This window comes from Asterias amurensis, chromosome 19, assembly GCF_032118995.1.
Source record: "Asterias amurensis chromosome 19, ASM3211899v1".
NCBI lineage: Eukaryota > Metazoa > Echinodermata > Asteroidea > Forcipulatida > Asteriidae > Asterias > Asterias amurensis.
The window spans coordinates 13,716,615-13,733,820 of record NC_092666.1 but is presented as its reverse complement, the minus strand read 5'-3'; the positions used below and the strand labels follow the sequence as shown (position 1 = coordinate 13,733,820).

Here is a 17,206-nt window from a genome sequence, read left to right as displayed (position 1 = left end):
TGAAATTAACTGTTAGCTTGGTAAGATTTAAGCCTACAACCTTGTGATTGCATGAACGAGAATTGGTACAAGCTCAACACCAAACCCAGTGGTCTGAATCAAGACCAGTGGGGCCAAGCGACCCCCTCTTCACATCCTTCCAAACTTCACCCAAGGGATCCCGGGGATCCCAGGACCAGTGCCTACCTCCTCAGGAGACAGGTCCCTCATGGCCTCAGCGAGTTCCTTGAGTTGACGCTCTCTCATTGCCAGTCTGGCGTGGGCTTGTTTGACCTCGATGCCAGGCAGGCAGTCCTTGCTGGCTTGCTCCATCCTCTGGTCTTTGATCTTGTCGAATTCGGCCAGTTGTTTCTAAAAATTAAATAAAGAAACAAAAGAGACAATATTAATTTCAGTACAGACCTCTAGCACAATGCGCAACGCACATACTGTTTCCATTTTGGGAGTCAATTTGGATTTGGAATTTGCTCCCAAAATTGTGAAAATGGTGCACAGCATTGTGCACCCGAAGGGCGTCTCAAAGCGCTGAAACATACATGTACAGTATTTCCTGCAAGGTATGTGGGACTAGGTTTTTTAATTATGATATCTACTCCTTTTTACATAGCACCATATGGTTTACTAGGTGCTAGACCCCCTTGCATAACACTACCAGTTAAGCTGAGGTCAAAGGCACATTTTTTCGCACAAAGAACAGCTATCCTCCAATGATCTGTCTCCTTTAGGCCTCAGGGGTGGATTTCACAAAGAGTTAAGACTAGTCTAACTCGAGTTACTCGTCCTAACTTAGGACTAGCCATAAGTTTTTAGTATCTAGAAGTAGTCCTCAGTTAGGACTAGTCCTAACTCTTTGTGAAATCCACCCCAGGAATGGTGCTTTTTGAGAGTGTAACATAATATTCAAGGGTTCTTGAGAAAGAAATCAAGAATGGCAAGGCTGATCAAGATTTACTTCAAGCTTCTTAACTAAACACAGCGTACCTGGTGTTGCTGTTGAAGCTTCTCCTTCTTCTCCGCTAAATTAGCGGCCGACAGCGAGCCGGAGTTGGCGATGAGTTCCAAGAACTCCTTCTGTTGAGCCTCCATAAGGGAGTCTCGGTCATTCTGGCACAGCTCAGCCATCTTGGCTTGAGCCTGAATGATAGCGGCTTCCTTCTCACGATCCATTTGCTCCTCCTAGGAGAAAGGTTTCAGAAAGATTGATTATAGTTTGTAAGAAACGACGATGAACATCTTTGAAATTAGTTTAGATAACAGCCAGTATACCACATCGATTCGATGTTACCTCTGCCAAGAGGTTACCAGAATCTCAAAATTGATTTGGAATAGAACCTGGAAGTTTGGTTAGAAGAAAGGACCAGCCTCTTATCTCTGTGATGGCAGTTTCACTGGAAAATCTTTCATATTTCAGGAAAAATCTTGATAAATCACAGTTCTGTTTGTGAGTTGTTCCCCCTCACTTTTATATTTTGTATGAGTTCCTTATTTAATTTTGAAACGCCATTAACCTTATGCACATGACATCATTTCAGAAGGGCGCCCTCATCTAGAGGTCAAAAAGAAGTTGTTCATTGGCCAATCCTGTGCAAGTGCGTAAAAATCACTGCCTCAGCCCTTGATAACTTTCAGCCTTTTTGTGAGAGGGACAGAGAAAGAAATCTCACCTGTTGCACTTGTTCTTTCATGTGTCTCTGTCGGAGCACTCGGTAGATGATGTTTTCAGCCTTCCCAACTTCCTCTCCTTCCAACGACTGGACTAGGGCTGGTCTCTCAGCTCCCTTCAACTGAAAATTATCAAGAAAAACACAATAAAATCCAACTGTGAAATTTTCAGCTGTGTACAGTACTTAAAGTACTTGTTGAGAAAACAGCAAAAGAGCTTTTTCAAGCACAATATCAACCCACTCGCAAAGGTACCCATTTGTACCCCTGGGTGAAGAGAAGCAATTGTAGTAAAACATCTTGCTCAATGACACAAGTGCCATGACCGGGATTTGAACCTTCACTCAGATGACTTTAACCACAAGAACTTTGATTCGATGCTTTAAACCTCTAAACCATGTAACCCTATTTCCTTATCTATCATTAGCTTCATCCACAAAATTTCAGCCTTTAAAAATTGCAGAATACACAAAAAAATCCTGAAAAATCCCAGGTATGTCATCAGGGATTCCCAAGCAACCTTCTTAACCTACCTGGGCCCTGTTAAGCAGAAAATACTGCTAAGCGACAATTGACTGGGACACCAGTCACAGCAATGTAAACTAAATGTACATTTGGCTGGTAACCAAAGTTTTTGTGCTTACAGGCTTTATGAAATTGGGCCCTGCTTACTCCCCAAGCAACCTTCTAAACACTAATTCTAGCCATTGGACACTTTCGTTACAGAAAAAATTTCACAGATTTACAAATAATTTACAGGGTTTACAGAAGGTAATGGTGAAAGACTTCTCTTGAAATAATATTCCATGAAATGCTTTACTTTTTGAGAAAACATTAAAACAATATCAATTCTCGATATCGAGAATTACAAGTTTATTTTTAAACACATGTCATGACACGGCGAAACGTGCAGAAACAAGGGTGGGTTTTCCCGTTATTTTCTCCCGACTCCGATGACCGATTGAGCCTAAATTTTCACAGGTTTGTTATTTTATATATAAGTTGTGATAAACGTAGTGTGGGCCTTTGGACAATACTGTTTACCGAAAGTGTCCAATGGCTTTAATAAGAATAATAATAGTAACCAGTTTTTATATAGCGCTTTTCACACCCGGAGGGCGTCTCAAAGCACTTTGCTCCCTGGTGGGGAGTATGCAGCCTGTGCAACATTAATATGTGCTACTTGGCTAAACCAATCACAAGAACCATCTCTGCCCTCACAGGTACCCATTTATCACTGGGTGGAGAGAAGCAATTATAGTTCAGTGTCTTGCTCAGGGACACAATTTTCACGACCGGGATTCGAACCGACACTCTGCTGAACAGAAGCACCAGAGCTAGAGTTTGGTGCTCTTATCCGCTCGGCCACGACACCTTACAAGAAACCCTTTTCAACTTACCTGCTTGTTACTCAGCTCGTCTCTCTCCACCTTCTGGGCAAGCATCTCCTGCGTCATCTCAACGTTGTGTTTCTGTTTGACGCGCTCTTGGTGGTGTTTGCGTTTCTCTGCGATCCTCTCCGCCAAGGTGGCCTTCTGTTGGTCCTTCTCTACGTCCATGCTCTGAGAAAGTTTGTCCATCTGGTTTTTGAATGGAGAAGGAGGTTTTAAATAAAATTATAAAATATTAATAATAATAGTCCCTGTGGTGGTTGGAGCACTAAGCACCATTCTGAAAATACTGGGGAAACATCTAGTTAAAATAGGGACAAATGTTAGGGTAGATCTATTACAGAAGGCAACTCTTAGAGACTAAAACTGGTCGGCAATGCAATGGAAATGTTGACCAGACTATCAAAACCTCATCCTCTGTGGCTAGGTTCAAAATATCTTATAAAAAGTTCCTTATTTCCCAGTATGTGACATAGTTTCTATACCTATATTCTCATTGTAGTTTTTGCTTACTTTGTCATTGTCATTTTCTCCAGTAGTTTGTTCGTATGTATATATGTCTGTTTGTCTGTCTGTCTGTTTGTCTGACGGTCTGTCTGTCTGTCTGTCTGTTTGTCTGTCGGTCTGTTTCGTCTGTGTTTTGTCCTAAACATGTACCTTTAGTTTATCTATTTTGTTATGTAAAGGCAAGCCGCTACAAGCTACAAGGCTTATTTTGGGCCTTGCCTCCACGCGTTTTCGCCAGTTTATTATTTTTGTTCTGTCATTTTACTCCTATTGGTTCATAGCCACCAATATTGTTTCTGAAATAGAAACTTTGATTGGCTGTTATTTTCCCGCTTCTTTCTGGATCCTTCCCTTAATCCCTTTCCCCTCTCTTTTTCTATAAATGGATATGTATTTGTTTGTACTTGTTTTATGCCTCTGAAGAAGGTCCGGTTTGGATCGAAAGCTAAGGCCATCTACCCTATTTATTACATATTATTATTGCTTATATATAATTATTTTTGAAGACATCTTACATTCTTCTTGTGTTCATCCATTAGTTCCTTGGACTGATCCTCCGATAGTTGTTTCCTCTTGACCTGCATCTCCTTCTCAAACTCTCTCTCCTCCCTCCTCAAGAGTTGTTTCTTCTGATCCTCTAGCTGCTCCTCGATGGACGAGGTGGCCGAGGTCATCTCAGAGTCTAGCTGCTTGTTTATCTTGCTTGTCTCTGCCTGCTGCGCGAGGTCCAGCTTAGCTTGACGATCTTCTTGTTCAGACTGTGAATGAAATCAAATAAATTTCATTATGTTTTAAAGACACTGCAGCCGATTTCACAAAAAGCTATGATTAATCCTATCTGGAGATAGGACGAGTAACCCATCCTAACTTAGGAAGGGTTCAATGCGACCTAACGTCTCCGGATGCGGTACTGAACTCGTCCTAAGTGCTAAAATTAATCCTAAGTTGAGACCAATAGTTTCCATACAGTGCCTTTAATAGATGGAAATTTTCATCAAGGATAATAAGTATTTGGTTTTGGTTTTCGCCATATACAACAATGTGTGTTAGCACTGTATACTCTGTACCTTTACGAGCTCTGAGAAAAAAGAATCACAGGCTTCTTACTCGGTTGGGATTCAAACCCGACACCTTTGCAATTCTAGAGCAGTGCCATACCAACTAGACCTTTTTATGGGTTAATAATTAATAATTTAATTCTGAGAAAAAGCCGGCCCAATTCCAATGAGCTTATAAACGGCAAAAAATATTACTGGACAAATTTCTGCAAAGCAGAAGTAAACAGGATACCAGTCACGAATTGTATATGTGACATGGCAGTTTGGCCGGTAACCTTTTTCTGGTAAGCATACTTTTGTTGTGCTTAACTACTTTGTGTGCTTAAGCAGCTCTATGAAATTGAATTATTTTTTAGAACATCTAAAATTCTTACCAGAAGTTTTTCTCTCTGTTCTAGCGACTCATCCGCTGTAACGTTGTTGTTGACTGTGTCGATAGCAAGAGCGCCCTCATCTGTTCCCTTTAATACCTGTTGACATAAACCCAACAGGAATTTCGTGGTGATTAAAACATGTTTTTATTGATCAAGAACACCTTGTTTATGAAACACAATGTTTGAATCAGACTTTTGGGCATGCTGGCGCCGTTGCGATAGGAACGCATAAAAGAAATGTCTAACATTGGTGAGACTGTTTTATTAATAAACTTTAACTAATAGCAACATTGAAGCGTCGAGTTGAAACCAACAGTTCTTTTCAGAACCACCCCAACTCATTAGAGATAGTCATTATATGGTGTTACCGCAAACCTTTCTATATTGTATTTCCACCATGCAGAGTTTCAAATCCTACTTAATGACAACATTATTTCATCACCAAGTATCTCTAACAGTTAGTAAATTTTCTGTAAAATTGGTATACAATGTACTTGGGGTTTGGAGGTTGGGTAAATTTGTATCAATTTTTGTTCATTTAAGCCTACAGCTTTTCCTCTCCTTTTTAAGTCATTGTGTTGTTGTTGGTTTTTTTTGTAATTTTTAAATTGATGAATGTAAACACGTCAATTTAAGTCTTTTTAACTTCTTTCGTGTCTTTTTGTGATATTTTTAATAAACCTTATTGAATGAATGAATGAATGAATGAAAAGCAGGGATATGATAGGCTGTTGAAAACAAAACTTAACTGTGAGCACAAAGCGAGGAAGCTTGCGAGTGCTAAGCCTGCTTACAAACATTTCTTTTTGGTTTTTAAAGCCCTTCTCTGCAATCTGGGGTATTCTACAGTTTGTCATCTTCATGTTTTTTTAAAACTGATCTTATTTAAAAAATAATAACAATAATGTTACTGAATTTTTTTTTTTTTTTTGCGGGGGGGGGGGGGGTACCCATACACCGATGTGTGTTAGCACTGTATACTAATAATAATGTTCTTTTCCCCTTTTTCCGGTTCAAAACAGAGAAATGTTGTGCAATGTTTGAATTTGCCTCTTGTCACTTTTTAAACTTTTCGATATTTGTGGTGTTTTCAAACTTGTGCGAGTAATGTTGTGTCTTCTTTTTGAGAGTAATAAAGTTTCTGAAGTGTTTGGGGCCCGACGTTTCTGAAGTCTATGTTCCCAAAACTCGTCTGGCAAGTTACGGAGACTGTGCCTTTTCCAGCTGCGCCATATCTCTGATATTCCTTGCCGGACGAGATGAGGGTCACACCTGATCTATCAACATTCAATCACAACCTCAAGACCCATCTGTTTAATTTGTAAGCTTACTAGCATCCGACGCCTTTGAACGGTACAGTGTACTATTCCAGATACTGTGCCCCTTATAAATTGTATGTTATTATTATTATTATTATTTGTCTTAAAGGCAGTGGACACTATTGGTAATTGACAAAGACAAGACTTCACAGTTGGTGTATTTCAACATATGCATGAAATAACAAACCTGTGAAAATTTGAGCTCAATCGATCATCGAAGTTTCGAGATAATAATGAAAGAAAAAAACACCCTTGTCACATGAAGTTGTGCACATTTAGATGGTTGATTTCGAGACCTCAAGTTCTAAATCTGAGGTCTCGAAATCAAATTCGTGAAAAATTACTTCTTTCTCGAAAACTATGGCACTTCAGAGGGAGCCGTTTCTCACAATGTTTTACACCATCAACCTCTCCCCATTACTCATCACCAAGAAAGGTTTTCTGACAATAACTATTTTGAGTAATTACCAATAGTGTCCACTGCCTTTAAATCTACCGACCTGTTTCTTAGTGATATGATCCAGCTCCTTGGCAACAGCATTCTCCGCCATCACCTCCTCCTTTAGTCTCTTCCTGGCAGCCAGTTTGGCAAGGAGATGCTCCTTCTGTTCATCCCGAGATGATTTGAGTTTCTCTTGAGCACCCTCTACCTCCCTTAGATACTTCTCCAGGATAGCGTTCTTCTCTGATTCCGTTTTCTCTTCTTCTCCAGCCAGCAACTCCTAGAAGAAAGGGGAAGAAATTTTTATTAATATTTATTAATTTAATTCTTCCGTATCCTGTCACCACTTTTTTCATTTGTTATGAAATTAAACAGTTCTAATTAACTTAAATGAGATATTCCTTATGGTAAAAAAGGGTGAAAAAGTGGTAGCAGAATACAGAAAGGTGTCCTTTTAATTTTGTTAAAATCCAAGTTCAACACAAACAGGCCTAAAAAAAACAATCTTTATAAGAACTACAAGAAGACAATATTTAAGATGAAAACACAAAGAAAAAGGAACTAGAGTGAGATTTGAACGCCGGTGTGGCAGGAGATTTTGTCCCACATACTGCGAACTGTGTACCAACTTCTCCTGATAGTGCCCTCTTTGAATCATCATCCTTCAGTCCATGTTAATTTCCCAAATGGGGGACATACATGTAATCCCGGGGCACAGATTTCCCTGTGACGCCAGCACTCTAACTATAAATTTATCTAGCCCTAATTTTGACAGTTTCCTCAATTTATCAGTATCTTTGTTCAGGGTAGACTGAGGCTGTTCATTTTAAAAGAAATTAAATAATTTTGCGAATATGGCCCGAACACAAGACAGATACTATCCATGGCTACACAAAGAAATTTGTTGTTTTTTAGGTTTACCTTGATTGCCTTCTCGTGCTCCTCTTTTTGTTTATCGTTGCCGAGGGTGTTCGCAATTTCCATTGCAGCTTGGATGCTGCGCTCATGGTCTGCAACCAACTGTGACTCCGCAGCTACAAAGGGAAAATGAAAATGAATCCAATGAGGGCGCTGTTTGCAATTGCATCTTTATCATGTATCATCTATAAAAGGGAATAATTGTGGCTTAAAGGCACTGGACACTATTGGTAATTACTCAAAATATGAGCAACTGAGAAATGTCAATAAATATAAAACAATGTGAGAAACGACTCGCTCTGGAGTACTGCAGCTTTTAAGAAAGAGGAAATTTCTGACTTCTCAGACCTTAAGCCTTTCTCAGGCATCTGAAAGTACACAAATTTGTGCCACAAGAGAGTATTTTTTCCCATTATTTTCTTGCAACTTCGATGACCAATTGAGTCAAAATATTTACAAACTTGTTGTTTTTGCATAGGTTGGGATACACTAAGTGAAAATGCTGGTCTTAACTATTCCCAATTCTTTAAAAAAAAAAAAAAAAAAAAAAAAAAACACTCACTTTGGACAAACTGCTTTTCCTCGTCCGTCCCGGGTTCGATTCCGTCCGGTGTGATTGACTTCCTGGAATTACGGCGTTTGTTCAAGCGGTCTTTCATCTTATTCTTCAGGTTGCTGTTTCCGCGGTTGGTGTCTCTCGTCGTCTGCTGGATGGCGTCAACTACGGCCGTTATCTTAGGCCCTCTATTGGCTAGATTCAACAATCTCATCTTCTCTTCCATCTCGGCGTCGAGACCGTTCCTCTTTTTAGCCATAAACTGGAAATGGAAAGTTGACAACAGTCATTAATTTTTTTTCGGAAAGATGAGCAGAAACTGTATAGTTTGGGAGATAGAGGGGAATTGGGGACACAGCCAGAGTTTATCATCCAGGGATGTGAAAGACTGTTTTCTTACCTCTTCATCTGCCTCAGCGTAACCCTTCTGTAAGTCAGCCATCAGCTGCTGCTGCATCAACATGAGTAGCTGCATCTCCTTAGTCACCTCATCCTCATCCTGAAATAGGATGTCTGGTACCACGTCTTCACCCAGACCCTCTTGTTTTGCTTCATCAATGTGTTGACTGTAAAGACAAATACAAAATGAGTCAGGAGCCGATCTCACAAAGTTAACCCTCCTACTCTCTGACCATTCAATATTACATTTTGCAGATAAATTATGCAAGCCAGCAATATTGTATGGTGAATGCAAGTACATTGTCAACCCTCTTACTGTCTGCCCATTTAATTGTATCCACTGTGGTTTTCAATGATAGATAAACTTTACCAGTCTGCAATATGATACCACAAGTTGAATGCATCTACACATGTACAGTACGCGGTCAACCCTCCTACTGTCTGAATATTCCATATCCTCCATGTTGCTTTGAGTGAAAGATAAACTATGCCAGTCTGCACTAAGACACAATATGAGAAATTAGCACAAAGTGCACAGTTAACCTTCCTACTGTCAGACCATTTAATATCATCCTCTGAAGAATTGAATGAAGATAACCCGTGCTTGCCTTCAAACAAGTGTGAGTTTACAAAATATACAGAAGTGAAAAAGACAAATGGGTGACCTTCATTAAAGGGACACGTTGCCTTGGATCGGACGAGTTGGTCTATAAAAAGCGTTTAAAAACCAATTGTTATGAAATGCATATGGGTAGAAAGATGTTTTAAAAGTAGAATATAATGATCCACACAAGTGTCACTCAAAATTGCACGGTTTTCCTTTTACTTTGCGAATTAACACGGTCGGCCATTTATGGGAATCAAAAATTTGACTTCCATAAATGGCCGACCGTGTTAGTCGATGAGGTAAAAAGAAAACCACGCAATTTCGAGGCATATTTGTGTAAATAATTGTATTCTACTTTTACAACATCTTTTGTACCCATATGTATTTTATAACAAACGGTTACAGAACGCTTTTCAAAGACCAACTCGACCGATCCAAGGCAACATGTTCCTTTAAACCCTCCCCATAAAAATAAATCTGGAACTCACGTGTGCAGATTTTTCTTAGCCATGTTCCGTTTTGCGGCGAGCTTCTTCTGAAGTGATTTGAGCTGGGCTTGCTTGCTAGTCTCAATCTCTTGTGACACTCTAGCAGCCTGAAAACAAAACAAGTTTTTATTAATATTCAGGAAAAAAAAGTTATCTTCTTCTGCCATTATGATGTGGCAGTGAACGCAGGGCTCAAAATTAAACGAAAATAATTCACAAAACCCAAGCCATCGATTTTCACCAAACTCTTCCTTGCTTTGGATTAATCCTAGGACTAAAGCCTGGTTCATACTTCCTGCGAATGCGATGAGAATGTTGACGTCACAAGTTCGCAACGAAATTCGCACTGAGTTGAACAGTGCTCAACTCACTTGCGAATATCGCTGCGAAAGGAGGGTTGTGACGTCAAATTCATGTCACGTTCGCTTCGCATTCGCATTCGCAGGAAGTATGAACCGGGCTTTAGGGCGAGTTTAGTACCATATCTGAAGACGTTAGGACACATTGAGCCCATCCTAAGTTCAGACGGGTTACTCGTCCTAACTCGAGATAAGATTACTCCTAGCATTTCGTGAAATCGGCAGATGGGCTTGTACCTCCAAACTTTTACTGGACCAGAAATGTTTTGACAAGACAAGAAACAAAGTGAAAGAAAAATAGCTTCCCAATTTAATGTATCAACTGCTTTTATTTGAACAAGAACTAAGAGAATATTTGTCCTTATATCTAGGAAAATAATCAAGTTTCAATAGTCACCAGAATTGAAATAAATTTACCAGACTCAAAGTTAACGCTCCACTAACAAATTATTCAATTAAAAACACAAGACTGCCCGACTTGTTCGGTTTTGAGTTGAAGCCATTATACACTTTCGGAACAGAGCAAACAATAAAAGTTCACAGATTTACAAATAACATACAGGGTTTACAGAAGGTAATGGTGAAAGACTTCTCTTGAAATACTATTACATGAAATGCTTTACTTTTCGATAAAAACCTTAAAACAATTATCAATTCTCGTTGAATTACAGATTTATTTTAAACACATGTCATGACACGGCGAAACATGCGGAAACAAGGGTGGGTTTTCCCCGTTATTTTCCCCCGACTCCGATGACCGATTGAGCCTAAATTTTCACAGGTTTGTTATTTTTTACATCAGTTGTGTTACATAACGTTTGGGCCTTTTGACAATACTGTTTACCGAAAGTGTCCAATGGCTTTAACTGGCCCTAAAATCACAGGTCTTGGTTTGTGGTTCAGTGTAAATCTTGAGCTCTGTGATTGGTTTCACAACTAACTTAGGTCTCACTTAGGATTTGTCCTAGGATATATTTAGTCCTAAGTTAGGACAAGTAACTCGTACTAACTTGAGATAAGACTAGTATTAACTCTGTGTGAAATCCACCCCTGGACTGACAGAAAAACTTACATTGTCAACAAATTCTTGCATGATCTTGGCTTTCTCGTCATCGGATTCTGCCTTGGCGAGTTTCTTCTTCAGATCGGCTTGTTTCTCTTTCAACGTTGACTCCTTCTTGGCTTCAAAGCTCTGAGAAATCACAAGTTCATAATCTTTAAAGGTACCAGACACTATTGGTAATTACTCTAAATAATTGGTACTTTGTAACGAGCAATGGAGAGCTGTTGATAGTATAAAACATTGTGAGAAACAACTCCCTCTGAGGTAACGTAGTTTTTGTGAAAGAGGTAATTTCTTACTCAAATATTAAAAGACTTCAACTAACGATGATGATAGAAGAAAACATCCCTTAAAATATTTTTGTTTGAAAAGTCATAATTTGATGAGAAATAAATCGGTTATTTATTTTGTTCTTGTGACCCAGATGGTCAATCATTCTCAAACATCTACAGGTTCATCAGTTTGTGTATATTATAAGTTATCACACAAGCACGAGTGGAATACGGAAAACTTTAGCGCTTCGGCCTCGTTGGATATGGGATGCAGACGCGCTATATTTTTTGTACTTCCACGAGCGCGCGTGTTAACGTATTTATCTTCAAGCAAACCTGGCGCGTGACATAGAACACACAGTATGCATGGTAGTGATATTAGCCGTGCAATATAGGTTTTTATCACCGCTCCAATCTGCGAATCTGATGGAGGATTAGCGCGTACTTGAAGATAAGTTGTATTACAGCAAATTTGTTGTTAGCAGAAACCAAATTCTGTAATGTTCCTCTACTTTCTTTGCTCTGTTGGTTCCTACCTGTACTATAGCATTGATTTCTTTGATCTCTCCCTCCCGGAGGTTACTCTCTAGCTTGATGGCCTCTATGGTCTGTCTCTCAGCCATGGACTTAGACATGGCATGCTTGTCATCATCGGTCAGCGACACTAGGTTGTTCCTGACGACCAGATTGCTTCGGATGTCTCGAGAACTTGCTTGGACTTTAAGAAAGAGATGATAATAAGAACAAGGGGATTATTAGTTAAATCCTTACGACCTGACCACAGCAGCGACGCAGAAAGCATGATTGGACAATCTTGAAGAATTTTGGCAGGGTTATTCTCAGGATTATTCAAAACTGTGGGGCATTGTGGACTTTAACATTTTTGAAGTTTGGTCGAAGGACACTGAATTGAAACAAGGTCTTTTGAACGTTTTCAACTTGGGTGTTTATCTTGGGTTTAAATGCCCTAATGTGCATTCTGGGGCATTGCAATTTGTTTTATCTTGGAGATTATTGTGAAATTGGTAACGAAAAAAAAAAACCCAAAAACAATAAGAATGGAATTGTGTCCCCTTGGCCTGAAGTAAGTACATATAGTCAGGAAGAGATTAGTTTTAAATATAAACTTCACAAAAACAAGTGAAAAAACAAAACCCATGCCTTACTCCTTAGGCAGCAACTTTGTATATAACTCTTCAAAATGCTGGGCATTAAGGTCAGAGTAAATCTCTGCGAACAACAATTTCAAAAAAACTAACGGAAAACCAGAAATGATGCCACACTAAACTTGGAGACAACTTTATAATTGTGTTCAGATTTGAGGTAAGAAAAACTCTCTGAAAACTAAAATCAAAGCAATCATTTGGACAACTCACTTGATGCTTGGGTTCGGTCCGGCATTGCGGCGGCTGCTCGTACCGGCTGTACGATGGTAACACCACCAGGCTGCTGGGGCACCTGTAACTGCAGAGTATCCTTCTGAACGTTGACGTTGTACTGATCGCCTTGGACGATGTTCCGGTTGACGGAACCGGCCCCCATGGCATTGGCGTTGGCGAACTAGAAGAGGAATAATTAAAGGTGTAAAAACAGTTTTAGTTACAGTTTTAGTTATAGTTATTGTTGTTGTTGGTACATGTAGCAGCTCCATTGCAGTAATCTTAGTATAATGTTCTAGAGTAGAATGGTTTAACTTATATAAAATAATATTACACATTAATCCGGAGGTCGTTGGTTCGAATCCCACTCTAGTCAATTCTTTGTTCAACCCCAAAAATCATTTCAAAATTTACCGAGTCAGTTTCCCTTGTGGTTTATATTGATATCTGAAACAAAAAGTTGCACCCCCTTAAGGTGATCCCCTGGCTGCCGCTTCCCAGGTTGTATCGTAATTTGGGTGTGATCCCTGGCTACACGGCAGTTAATGGTTGTATGGCTTCTGACTGGCACCCCTGAACAAAGATATTGACAAAACAGGGACACCGCCAATATAGGGCTAGATAGCTCAGTTGGTAGAGCGCCGGCACGTTAATCCGGAGGTCGTTGGTTCGAATCCCACTCTAGTCAATTCTTTGTTCAACCCCAAAAATCATTTCAAAATTTACCCAGTCAGTTTCCCTTGTGGTTTATATTGATAAAATAATAAACCACCAGGGTTTAACTTTAAAGGCAGTGGACACTATTGGTAATTACTCAAAATATTTATTAGCATAAAACCTTTCTTGGGGACGAGTACTGGGGAGAGGTTGATGGTATAAAACATTGTGAGAAACGGCTCCCTTGGAAGTGCCATAGTTTTCGAGAAAGACGTAATTTTCCACGAATTTGATTTTGAGACCTCAGGTTTAGAACTACAGGTCTCGAAACCAACCATCTTAACGCACACAACTTCGGGTGACAAGGGTGTTTTTTTCTTTCATTATTACTGTATCTCGCAAGTTCGATGACCGATTGAGCTCAAATTTTCACAGGTTTGTTATTTTGTGCATATGTTGAGAAACACCAACTGTGAAGGCTAGTCTTTGCTAATTACCAATAGTGTCCACTGTCTTTAAGTTCCAGTTGTGATTGGCAAACTCCTACAAGGGGGTATATTAAAATGCCAATCTCTCTCACAGAAACATTGGTTTAGCGTCTATGATTATGAGTTGCACAAATCAAGTAATTGTGATTCATCAACAAGACGACAATACTTATTCTAACCATTGTGAAATCAGAGGTTAGCTTGGTAGGATTCGAACCCACAACCTTATGCAAGTCATGCAGTCTAACCACTTTAGTTTATGGTTTAAGTTAAAGGAACACGTTGCCTTGGATCGGTCGAGTTGGTCGTCAAAAAGCTTTTGTAACCGTTTTTTTTTTATAAAATGCATATGGGTAGAAAGATTTTGTAAAAGTAGAATACAATGATCCACACAAACATGCCTCGAAATTGCACGGTTTTCCTTTCACCTCGTCGATTAACACTGTCGGCCATTTATGGGAGCCAATTTTTGACTCCCATAAATGGCCGACCATGTTAGTTCGCACAGTAAAAGGAAAACCACGCAATTTCGAGGCAAACTTGTGTGGATCATTGTATTCTACTTTTAAAACATCTTTCAAACCATATGGATTTTATAAAAAAGGGTTACAAACGCTTTTTATAGACCAACTCGTCCGATCCAAGACAACGTGTTCCTTTAACAATACAACTATAGTTTATAGTTTATAATTCATAGTTTATACTTTATAGTTTATAGTTTATATTTATTGTAACAGTTATAGTAATAGTTATACTTATAGTTATAGTTATATCTACAGTTATAGTTATAGTTGACCTGACTGAGATGAACACACTAAAGGTCACTAACCTTCTGATCACCCCCAGCGATCCCTTGTAGCAGCTCGGCCGACAGCGTAAAGTGAGCTCCCTTCTCCAGCATGGCAATAATCTGCCTCAAGAGGGGGATAATCTCCCGACTGGATTGCTCGGCCAAGTTACTGTCACCGTAGACTCCGGTCATTGTTGCGTCGTAGTCGCCGGCTAAGATGATCGCATTGGATAAGACGGCCTGGTAATGGTCAAGATAGAAGGGATAAGTTAGTCTGGATTAAGATGTTGAGAGGGGATTAATGCAATCGGGATTAAGATGTAAAAAAGGGATTGATGTAGTCTGGATTAAGATATCCAATGGATCAATTCCACAACTTAAAGCCATTGGACACTTTCGGTACAGAAACAAAATTAAAGTTCACAGGTTTACAAATAACTTACAAGGTTTACAGAAGGTAATGGTGAAAGACTTCTCTTGAAATATTATTCCATGAAATGCTTTACTTTTTAAGAAAACATTAAAACAATATCAATTCTCGATATCGAGAATTACGGATTTATTTTAAACACATGTCATAACACGGCGAAAGGTGTGGAAACAAGGGTGGGTTATCCCGTTATTTTCTCCCGACTCCGATGACCGATTGAGCCTAAATTTTCGCAGGTTTGTTATTTTATATAGAAGTTCTGATACACGAAGTGTGGGCCTTGGACAATACTGTTTACCGAAAGTGTATAATGGCTTTAAAACCAGATAATATAATGGTATTTGGCCTGCTCCTTAATGCAATTTTGTTTGTTGAGTAAGATAAGCAATTGTCTGAAGTGGGATTCGAACCACCCAGAGTGATATTTAGTTGTATGTACATGTATGTGATAGAATGTCAAGCATTTATCCAAGGTGGAAATTGAACCACCAATAATGGTACACTGACAAGCATTTGTATTAGGTGGGACTTGAACGACACAGATTGGTGGGATGACAGACAAATGGTGTGACTTGAAACGCCAACAGTGTTAGACCGATAGACATACATGTATGTCTGAGATGGGATTTGAACCACCCATAGTGCAGATCTGCCAACATTTGCATCTTGCAATCAATAAGATTTTGTCCAACAATCAGGGAGATATTTAAAATTACATTCAACATAGTAGGGAAAAGTTTCCATAATTAGGGAGGTTTCCAATTTTGTTCACCAGAACATGGAAAGATTGGTTTAATTTCAGGGACATTTCTGCAGAATCAGGGAAAGTTGGCAGCTTTGGTAGTGGTAGAGTTTCTTTCTTACCTTAGCCTCCAAGCTGAGCAGTTCACTTCTCTCTCGGGCATACTCCAAAGCAGAGTGGTCCTCATCTAGATTCTCTGTGCGAGTCAGGAGCTGATCTTTAAGCTCAGCCTGAAGACGCGACTTGGCTTGACGATAGCGCTGCATCACTGCAGACTCAGCGTCGGGATTCAGGGCATCCTTCAAACAAAAAAACAGGTGCGAAGTTAGGATAGATTTTTTCAAGTCATTCTAGCCACTTATTTCTTTGGTACGTAGAGAACAGTGCCCAGGTTCAGAAAGCAAATACATTTGTCATACATAAGCATTTCAGAACAGATTACAATTTTCATACACTCCTAAACAGATTAGTTCTTATATATTATTTGTTTTAGAAATTCAAAATTTGTTTTTCTTCATATGATCAAACTATTTTGAAACCTAAACATTTCCAAATTTATTTTAAAAAAAAATGTTTAGAAATTGAATTTGTTTTCATATAATCAAGTCACCCTGCAATCTTAACAATAATCGTTAGTTCTCAAGTTTGTATTATTATGATTTTGTATGACCCCTGACCTCTAGCTCTGCAAGTCTCTCCTTGTACTTAGTCTCCTCTGCCTGTAGACGGGTGTAGATCTTGCGCACCGTATCCACAAACTTGCGGTGGGAGGCGTGGTGGCGCTCTTCATACAGCTTCTCAGCGTCATCTCCTACGTAAGCAAACAAAATATAAAAATGGTTTTAGCAACAAAATGGTTTCCACACTCCAAATCTATTTTATTTATTTTGTAGTGTTCCACAGAGATTAGTTCTTGGTCCATTTACCAAGTGGTACATGTAGTATAGATATACATGTAGTGTTGACTGTCAGAACATTGTATACGTATGTGCCACAGGGATCACTTCTTGGTCCATTTACCTTGTGTTAATACAGACATGGAGTTCACAGTGTGATGATCTTGTTCAAATATCCCACAAGGATCTACATAAGAGCAACTATAAATATAAATATTAATAGTAAACTTGCGGGTACAACCATGGGTAAAAACTCTTGAAGACGAGCAGAGTATACTGTTCGAAACGTCGAGACCAAACTGGCTCTTTTCAGAGCCACCACTCCTTCAAAAGAGTTTTTACCCATGGTTGTACCCGCAAGTTTACGATTAATATTTATATTTATAGTTGCTCTTATTCCCCACACCAC

At 39.3% G+C, this 17,206-nt stretch overlaps 1 protein-coding gene across 2 annotated transcripts in view; it reads right to left on the bottom strand.

Annotated features, from left to right (window-relative positions):
* The window catches only part of LOC139951479 (uncharacterized), a 110,982-nt gene that overhangs the window by 12,618 nt on the left and 81,158 nt on the right, over positions 1-17,206 (bottom strand). For both annotated transcript variants that reach the window (XR_011787780.1, XM_071950391.1), the window contains exons 92-108: positions 16,579-16,712; positions 16,024-16,200; positions 14,769-14,969; positions 12,792-12,975; positions 11,952-12,133; positions 11,153-11,272; positions 9,722-9,828; positions 8,628-8,793; positions 8,234-8,489; positions 7,675-7,787; positions 6,812-7,033; positions 4,993-5,088; positions 4,076-4,318; positions 3,063-3,242; positions 1,665-1,784; positions 982-1,176; positions 187-351 (exon numbers count right to left, since the gene is read on the bottom strand). Coding sequence is in view for 1 of the 2 variants with exons in the window: in XM_071950391.1 (XP_071806492.1) it covers positions 187-351; positions 982-1,176; positions 1,665-1,784; positions 3,063-3,242; positions 4,076-4,318; positions 4,993-5,088; positions 6,812-7,033; positions 7,675-7,787; positions 8,234-8,489; positions 8,628-8,793; positions 9,722-9,828; positions 11,153-11,272; positions 11,952-12,133; positions 12,792-12,975; positions 14,769-14,969; positions 16,024-16,200; positions 16,579-16,712 (2,861 nt within the window). In the remaining variant the exon portion in view is untranslated. The remainder of the gene's footprint in view (positions 1-186; positions 352-981; positions 1,177-1,664; positions 1,785-3,062; positions 3,243-4,075; positions 4,319-4,992; positions 5,089-6,811; positions 7,034-7,674; positions 7,788-8,233; positions 8,490-8,627; positions 8,794-9,721; positions 9,829-11,152; positions 11,273-11,951; positions 12,134-12,791; positions 12,976-14,768; positions 14,970-16,023; positions 16,201-16,578; positions 16,713-17,206) is intronic.